The following is a 9770-nucleotide window of genomic DNA, read 5'->3' as shown; positions in this document are numbered from 1 at the left end:
GTAGACTTAGAGAAAGCTTTTGACAATGTTGACTGGAATACCCTCTTTCAAATTCTAAAGGTGGCAGGGGTAAAATACAGGGAGCGAAAGGTATTTACAATTTGTACAGAGATCAGATGGCATTCATAAGAGTCGAGGGACATGAAAGGGAAGCAGTGGTTGGGAAGGGAGTGAGACAGAGTTGTAGCCTCTCCCCGACGTTATTCAATCTTTATATTGAGCAAGCAGTAAAGGAAACAAAAGAAAAATTCGGAGTAGGTATTAAAATCCATGGAGAAGAAATAAAAACTTTGAGGTTCGCCGATGACATTGTAATTCTATCAGAGACAGCAAAGGACTTGGAAGAGCAGTTCAATGGAATGGACAGTGACTTGAAAGGGAGATATGAGATGAACATCAACAAAAGCAAAAGAAGGATAATGGAATTTAGTCAAATTAAGTCGGGTGATGCTGAGGGAATTAGATTAGGAAATGAGACACTTAAAGTAATAAATGAGTTTTGCTATTTGAGGAGCAAAATAACTGTTGATGGTCGAAGTAGAGAGGATATAAAATGGAGACTAGCAATGGCAAGGAAAGCACTTTTGAAGAAGAGAAATTTGTTAACATCGAGTATAGATTTAAGTGTCAGGAAGTCGTTTCTGAAAGTATTTGTATGGAGTGTAGCCATGTATGGAAGTGAAACATGGACGATAAATAGTTTGGACAAGAAGAGAATAGGAGCTTTTGAAATGAGGTGCTACAGAAGAATGCTGAAGATTAAATGGGTAGATCACATAACTAATGAGGAGGTACTGAATAGAACTGGGGAGAAGAGGAGTTTGTGGCACAACTTGACAAGAAGAAGGGACTGGTTGGTAGGATATGTTCTGAGGCATCAAGGGATCACAAATTTAGCATTGGAGGGCAGAGTGGATGGTAAAAATCGTAGAGGGAGATCAAGAGATGAATACACTAAGCAGATTCAGAAGGATGTATGTTGCAGTAATTACTGGGAAATGAAGAAGCTTGCACAGGATAGAGTAGCATGGAGAGCTGCATCAAACCAGTCTCAGGACTGAAGACCAAAACAACAACAACATACGATTACACAGGTAACAGAGCAACCAGGCATTTTCAGTGCAGCAACTTCGGGCTTGCTGAGGGTGGCAACAATCAGAAACAATGACCAGTTGACAAGAAGTGTCAATACTTGGAGTTCGGCGAACAACTTACTGTCCCCTTGCTGTAGCTAGTCTCTTGGGGGTCATAATATACTAACGTATGTAGGTTACCAATCAATAATAATATCGGCACATATGCGGCCCGAGGTGCATTTTCACAAAGTCAGTATTGACTACCGAGCAGCGATTGCTCTAAAGTATGTCTATTTGAGGAACTAATGTCTTTACAAGATTTTTAGCTGCTTGGTGGCGACATAAAAAAATAAAAATAAAAAAAACACCGCCAAAGTGTCAGTATGTTTTTCAGTTTCCTTACTTTCTTTATCGCTGATATGTGCAGACAGTTTCTTTTTTCAGACGTGTTTGTGTCAGTTGGCTCGTCGGTATGAAGACTGAAAACTGTAAAAATAAGGAGCTATTTCACAAAGTGCTGGACAAGCAGACACAAAACAATGCGCTAGCATGAAACAATTGAACACTGCGATCTGGAATCAACGCAGCTGTCACTTTTTTAAGTCGTTGTTGCCTGTGCAGTAGGGAAGGAGAACAGTTAGGCTCTGCAATTGGTTAGTGTGTTCAGTTCTGTGTCTGTAAACAGTTTATTCCTTATCATGGTCTAGCGTTCGATGTCCAGCTGTGGAGAGCAGCTGAAATTTATCAGGTACAGTGCTCTGAAGTTCGTAATATCCAATCAGCAGCATTTTTGTCACGTCCTACATTATTATATATGATAATTCCCCACCTTAGCTGAACAGTAGTGTTCATGTGTTTCGTGTGGTAGACATTGGTTCGATTGTTCGTGACACCCCCAATTTAAACTAATACGCCCCTCAATGAAATGGTGGGAGGTGAAAATACTTACACAAAGCCATGAGCGACACAAAAGGTATTATCTACTTATTTATAAACAAAATACAAATTTTGCTGGCACCCCTCCGCCCCCAGCCCTTTTTTCTCCCGTACTTTTAAGCCCCTTGGAAGTCTTCGCCAGAAACGGTAATACATAATGTGTACGAATCTCGCTTTTTGGCTCCCCAAGCAGCGGCTTGAGTCGTTTGGCCCTTAAATCGGTCCTACATGTGAAATTACACAATAACAGAAACAAAAATGTTCCTAATTCTTTTATTTTTTTCTTTAGTTTGATGCATTAGAAGCATTGGGTAGAAATGTACCCTGTAAAATGGTCCATAATGGAAGGGACCCTCTGTGGTATTCAGTCTCTGTAAAGACATTTCCAAAGAAACAGAGGCTACTTACTGCACGATAGGCATAAAACAAAATGTAGAGCTGCAGGTAGAGAGGTGCTCAATGAAACACATTTGGCCATCAAGTGAGCAATGTGTAAAGCCTTCAGTGATTATTGTAGCAGAATTTCATCTTATGATCTTCCACAAAAACCAAAGAAATTCTAGTCACATGTAAAGGCTGTTAGTGGCACCACAGTTAGTGCCCAATCACTCAGGATGAGACAGGAACTGAAACTGAGGGTAGCAAAGCAAAAGCTGAAATGCTTAACTCCATTCTCAAATGTTCCTTTACAGAGGAAAGCCCAGGAGAATTGACCCAATTTTATCCGTACCACTGAAAAGATGAATGAAATAAGTATTAATGTCAGTGGTGTTGAGAAACAGCTGAAATTGTTGAAACTGGAAAAAGTTCCAGGGCCCTATGGTATCCCTTTCAGATTCTGTACTGAATTTTTGACTGAGTTAGCCCCTCTTCTAACTATAATCTACATAGATCTCTCAAACAAAAATCCATGCCCATATGTCACAACAGTCTACAACAAGGGTAGTAGAAGTAATCCGCAAAACTACTGTCCAATATCCTTGACAGTGATTTGTTGTAGAATCTTAGAGCATATTTGAACTCACCCATAATGAGGTATCTTGAAAGAATCACCTCCTCAATCGCAACCAGCATGGATTTTCAAAACATTGATCATGTGAAACTGAACTCACACTTTTCCCACATGACAAACTGAAAGCTTTGGATCAAGGCAATCAGGTGGGTGCCATATTTTTTGATTTCTGAAAAGCATTTGACTCAGTGTCACATCTACACTTATTGTCAAAAATATGATCATATGGGGTATCAAGTAAAATTTGTAACTGGATTGAGGACATTTTGGTAGGGAGGACACAACATGTTATCTTGGATGGAGAGTGATTGTCAGATGCAAGTAATTTGGGTGTGCCCCAGGGAAGTGTGTTGAGGCCCTTGCCATTCATGTTGTATATTAATGATGTTGCAGACTATATTAATAGTAAAATCATGCTTTTTGCAGATGATAGATTTATCTATAATGAAGTACTATGTGAAAGAAAGTGCATAAATATTTAGTCAGATACTGATAAGACTTCAAAGTGGTGCAGAGATTGGCAACTTGCTTTAAATGTTCAGAAATGTAAAATTTTGCACTTCACAAAATGAAAAATCATGTTATGTTATGACTATAATATCAATGAGTCACCTTTGGACTGGAATCCGCCAACTCATGCCTTGGTGTGACACTTTGTAGGTGTATGAAACGGTATGATCGCATAGGTTCGGCATGGGTAAAGCAGCTGATAGACTTCGGTTTATTGGCAGAATACTGGGAAGGTGCAATCAATCTATAAAGGAGATTGTTTACAAATCACTCATGCAACTGGTTCTAGCATATTGCTCAAGTGTGTGGGTCCTGTATCAGATAGTACTAACAGAGGTCACTGAATGTATACAGAGCAGAGCAGCATGACAGGTCACAAGTTTGTTTAATCCATGCGAGAGTGTTGCAGAGATTCTGAAGGAATTGAACTGGAAGACTTTTGAAGAAAGATGTAAACTATCCTGAGAAAGTCTATTAACATAGTTTCAAGAACCAGCTTTAAATGATTACTCTGGGAATATAATACAACACTCTATGTATTGCTCAGATAAGTATCATGAAGATAAGATTAGAATAACTACTGCATGCACAGAGGCATTCAAACTATCTTTCTTCCCATGTTCCATATGTGAACAGAACAGGAAGAAACACTCTTAACAGGTACATTGGCCCATACCCCCTGCTATGCACATCACAGTGGTTTTCATTGTACAGATGTAGCTGTAGATACTTCTTTGTCCACAATGTTGTCTCAAAACTGATGCACTGGTATGGGTATTGAAACTATGTATGTTGGTAGTTGAGTGCCATCAGCTGTGATCTAGACTGGTAACACTTGTACCACTGAGTTTCTTTCAGTCTCTAAAAACCACCAACACTTCAGACATAATGGGCCCCTAAATACTGCCACTCAGATGTATTGTTTTTGTAGAAGCCCCACTTGGAGTTGTCATATAGTGGGGGCCAAATATATGTTAGATATCTATTCTGACAGCCAGTGTGTTTGAGTGGCATTCAGACTTATACTATTGGTGTTAGTTTGATATTCCTTCACATACAACTAGCAGACTTGACTCCTTTTTACCATGAGCTGTCAGAACACTACCCACTATATTATGGGAGCTCTTGGAGCCTGAACTACCACCCCTCATTAGACAACTACATATCCTACATTCCAGCTACAAATTTCTGAGCCCATGTTGTGAGGAAGTGGAAACCTTCTTCAAATAGTGACAGGAACCCTATACACTGGACTCCTACATGACCCAGAGGACATGTGTGGGATATGACTGGCATGCTATCTAATCACCATGATCCTCCAGCACTTACTTAACTGATTCTTTTACTCCTTACTGGTATTTCTGCTTAGTAATAAAAGTGAATTTTGCATGAATTGTGAAATTCACAGACACAATACTAGAACTAAAAATAAACACAAAGAATAGTTGTATAACACTGACTGTGTTTTCTTTTTTGTTATTTTTTTGATGTTCTGTGAAGCACTGACAAAGAATTTAGTCAACAGCCTTAATTGCTTAAATGAAATTGTCGTCTAGATCATTGTGTGCGCAGTCAATAATTACAATATTATCTTGTTTGTCAGGATCTCGTACTAGGTGGTCCATATCTCATTGCCAGTTGACATCATTCAGCCTTGCAATTCTACTGAAAATACTAATTACCTGATATTCACAACTCAAAATGTTCTGTACCAATTCCCACAGCTTATAGGAATCACTACTACTTAGCAATAAGGCCCTCTTAGTTTTTTAATACTTTTTTCCTATCCAACTTGTACCACATAATTGGTATATTTATACAACTCTCTGGCCTAATTTGCATTCCATTTAATTTTGCATTAATGCCCAAAGAACTAAAGCAGTTGAAGACAGTTTGAATGAAGATATGGCTATTATAGCTTTTCCCAAATCTTTTTACCAATCTGGAATATCTGACTAGAATCCACTATCTTATCAGGCATAATATTAACACAGGTGTTCTAATTCTAACTGCACAACTGGCAAATCGGGTTGGAGTTAAAGATTAGACATTCTTTGTCCGTAATTGTACAGTGATTACATCAATAAGAGGGACCTGTATTATTTTTAATCAGGTCATAATAATTATGCTATTCTACATTAAGAGACAGGAATAATCTTCACAAGGCTTTCTTTTTCTGGTGAGTTTGCAACAGTTCCCAAACATGCTCATTTAAAAAATCCCATTTTGTTTAAAATTTTCAGTTAAAGATATTAGATCAATGAAAAATAATAATCACTGCTGTTCTTTCATTCATTACCTAATACTTTCAGCCCTTAACAGCATTCCATGCTCAGTAATGAGATTCAGTTTCAAATGAACTTTCGTTTTCACAAACAATGTATGATATTGTTCATAGCTGTAGTTTAGCAGTTGCAGAATATTTCAAAAAAGATAAAAAGTCAGTTGTCAGCCGCGCAAGAAAACTTTTATTTCGTTCACTTTATGTGAAATAGGCTCAAGTCATTGGTAAGCCAAAACTGTAATAAGAATCAAACGGTAGTGTCCTTTGCTACAGAACCAATAAAATACAGTGACATTGCCAAAAATATGTGCTATGTGTAATGAGTAGCAAACAAAGAACTGTCAAACTGCAAATAATACATTATATTTGTGTCACTGATTGACTTTTGTTGCACATATTATCTATTATTCACAATTTGGCAGGCACACATAGCATATATTTTCAGCAATGTCACTCTATTTTATTGATTCTGTAGCAAAGTACACTACTGTCTGATTCTTATTTTGAAATGGGCTTACCAATGATTTGAGACTATTTCGCTTCAGAAGATGACAGTTTAAAATGTTGAAACTGGTTAAGTGAACCAAATAAAGGTTTTCTTGTGCAGTTGAGGACTGATTATATATCTTTTTTGACAAACTATATACTTGACCTCTAATTTCAAGCTGGACTTGGTTACCTTATTTAGAGTTCATAGTGAGTTTCTTTATTCTATTGCATAAGGGTTCCTACCTTTCTATGGATACAAGCAAGAAATTACAACCCACTCATTCTCTCAATTTTTGTGATCTTGTTATCGCTTTTTGAGGACTGAAATTTATTATCTATAGCACAATCAGTAACAGTGCTCATTGTAACTAGACTATAACATGTACATTATGCTCTTTCTTGCCACTTATCAGTGTAATTAGGTAAATGTTAAGCAAACAGTACTAAATAAACAACACTTACTAAGTACTATTAGAAAGGTTTAAAGATGAACTTGTCCTGCTAATTGAATTAGTGTATTAGAAACTACTCTAAGCACAAATAAGACCTAGAAGATTAATGATAGTTAATTAGTAATACTGCCTGCACAATAATTTTTGATAGATACTTATCACTACTAATGTATAACATATCATATTTGATTATCCTTCATGATGCATTCATGAATAAATGAACAGTTATTCTCTGATGTAAGTTATGTATGGATATTATGTCTTTCTTCTCTGCAGAGTGTACAGGGAAACTGAAGAACTCTTCTATTAATTCCTTTCTTTCTCTTCCATTTTTGTTTCAGCTGTGACCATGGACTTACTAACAGCTGTACTCACACTAGTGCTAATATTGGTTCCTCTAACAATGTTTGTCCAAAAGAGACGTAAAAGAGCAGAATACTGTAAACTCATAGATAGATTACCTGGTCCTGCTGCCTATCCACTTATTGGAACTGCATGGGAAATGCTATTTGCTGAACGCAGAGGTATGTTCTGATTAAATTCAGGTCATTCACTAATTCTCTTGAAAATATGAGGTGTGTGAGAAAAGTTTTTATTTTTTCAAACAACAATATTGTCTCCTTGGAAGTAGCTTCCTTTGGCTTTTCCAGAGCCAAAAAATGACGAGCTTTTGCAATATTTTTCAATTTTGAGAAAAGGAGGAAGTCACAAGGACTCTGATCAGGTGAATAGGAGGGTTCTGGAACAACAGGAAGGCCTTTTGAGGTAAAAAATTCCATGATGTAATTTCCCATGTGTCATGGGACATTGTCATGATGCAGTGCCCACTTGTCTACAATGTCAGGTCTCACTCGACTCACCCTCTTCCTGACCCTTTCAAGGACATCTTTGTAAAACACTTTGTTGACAGTTTGTCCTGCAGGAATAAATTCTTTATGCACAATACCCCTTCTGTCAAAAAAGCAAATCATCATTGCTTTGATCTTTGATTTACTCATTTGTGTTTTTTTGGTAGAGAACATTTATAAGTACGCCACTCTTCACTTTGCCACTTTGTCTCAAGATTGTACTAAAAAATCCAGATTTTTCAGCACAATTTTGGCACAAAGCTTTTGCATGTGCAGAACTTTGGTCGACATATTATGTACGGTGAAAGTGTTTAAGTTTAAAAGATCACCCATAATCCTTACTGTTAAACATTGGTCTAATCTCACAAGAGCATGCACACATTCAATATTTTTGTCAGTTTTTGTGGCTGAAGGTCTCCCTGAGTGAGGTTCATCTTCAAAGTGTTTTCGGCCTTCCAAAAATGATTTGTACCATTGAAAAACTTGTGCTCTTGATAAGGAATGTTTCCCACAGGCCTCTTTCAATTTTTCAAAGGCCATACTCTTGGATTCCCCATGTTTAACACAAAACCATTGCTCTAAATTCATTGTCTCATTTTCATAACAGACAACAAAAACACTTCTTTACTGATGGCACTCTCAAATATCACATGTTGACTGTTTCAACCTGAAACTTGGACTGTTCTTCTGTAAGGGATGAACACACTGGTCTACACAAACAGAGAGCAACACAACATTGCCAGATCGCTCACAGTGTTGTCAGTCCCATTGCTTTTCTCACACACCTCCTACATTATATATAACAATTAAATAAGAATCTTAATTCTATTATAGTACTGCATATGTTACAGTCTGAATGAAAATCTCTTAATAGGTTCTTTCAATAGGAGACAAAAAAAAAAAAAAAGAAAAAAATTCACATTTTTTTAAACACCAGTTTGAAAGGAAAGAGTGACGTAGATTAATTACTTCCACCTTCATTCATCTTATTCTGTAAACTTTCATTATTAATAGTTGTAAGACATCTTTAAGTTACTTACTGCTCAGCTGTTTTCAACAATGAAGGGGCTTTATGAGAATATTTAATTAACATTTTAATTTGTGAACACACACAGAAGTAATACAAAAATATGGAAACACCATGAGAAATACATGTTTGAACATAAATGTAGATATTAACCAAGTCTGCAGGTTGTGCTGCTGTATTTGACCCTGAACAGTGGCTCTGCAATGTCCTCAATATGTTGCAAGTATCTCTCATGTTCAGGATGGTGTTCTGTGTAGTTTTGAATGCATTATGTCAAAGCTAAGTGAATTTGATTGTGGGAAAATTGGTGGTGATCTTACTGTGGGTGCTTCTGTAACCAAGGTAGCTGAAGTGTTTGGTGTTTCAAGATGCATCATATCAAAGATTTACATCCCATACAGGGAAAGCAGAAAAACATCATCTGCTGAGTCACAACATGAACGAAAGTGTGTGTTGTGTGATTGTAACAGATGGCCAATAAATAGGATTTGACAAAAAAATGTGAGAACAATAGTTGCAAAAGTCTCTGCAGAACTGATTGTTGCACTCATGGACCCTATCAGCACCAAAACAACACGCTCCTTAAGCTGGGTACTACAAGGAGAGTTTGAATTACAGAGCCACTTATCAGTGATGCAAATGCCCATAATAGGAAAACATGTTGCCGAAGCCATAAAACCTGGACTATGGTGCATTGGAAGAAAGTCATTTGGTCTAATGAGTCTTGTTTCCCACTGTTTCCCACTTCTGACCAATTTTACATCCCATTGAGTTAACTATGGCTAGGGTTCCATGATGATTTGGTCTGCCTTATCATGGTATCCTATGGGCCCTGTGATTACTCTGCAAGGTTGCATTACTGGCAATGATTATATGACTATTTTGACAAATAAGGTCGATCCCATGGTACAATGTTTGTTCTGCAATGGTGATGCTGTGTTGCAAGATGACAGGGTCCCTGTTCACACTCCTCCAAGACTGGTTTGGTGAGCATGAGGATGAATTGCTGCATCTCTCCTGTCTACCACAATCACCAGATCTCAATATTATTGACACTTTGTGGACTACTTTGGGGAGAAGGGTTCATGATCACTATTCACTTCCATCATCATTACCTGAACTGCCACTATTTTGCA

General features: G+C 37.4%; 1 protein-coding gene across 2 annotated transcripts in view; it reads left to right on the top strand.

The window, feature by feature from the left end:
• Nucleotides 1-1557: 1557 nt before the first annotated feature.
• LOC126481014 (cytochrome P450 4C1-like) overlaps nt 1558-9770 on the top strand; it is a 74017-nt gene continuing 65804 nt past the window's right edge. The window contains exons 1-2 of one of the 2 annotated variants that reach the window (XM_050104471.1): nt 1558-1729; nt 7101-7283. In XM_050104471.1, coding sequence (XP_049960428.1) covers nt 7109-7283 — 175 coding nt within the window. In that variant the 5' untranslated portion in view covers nt 1558-1729; nt 7101-7108. Of the gene's footprint in view, nt 1825-7100; nt 7284-9770 lie in introns of both variants that reach the window. The other variant, XM_050104470.1, reaches the window with a different exon arrangement.

The sequence above is a fragment of the Schistocerca serialis genome, chromosome 5 (assembly GCF_023864345.2).
Source record: "Schistocerca serialis cubense isolate TAMUIC-IGC-003099 chromosome 5, iqSchSeri2.2, whole genome shotgun sequence".
In the NCBI taxonomy this organism is placed as follows: domain Eukaryota; kingdom Metazoa; phylum Arthropoda; class Insecta; order Orthoptera; family Acrididae; genus Schistocerca; species Schistocerca serialis.
This window is presented reverse-complemented; position numbering and strand designations above follow the sequence as displayed.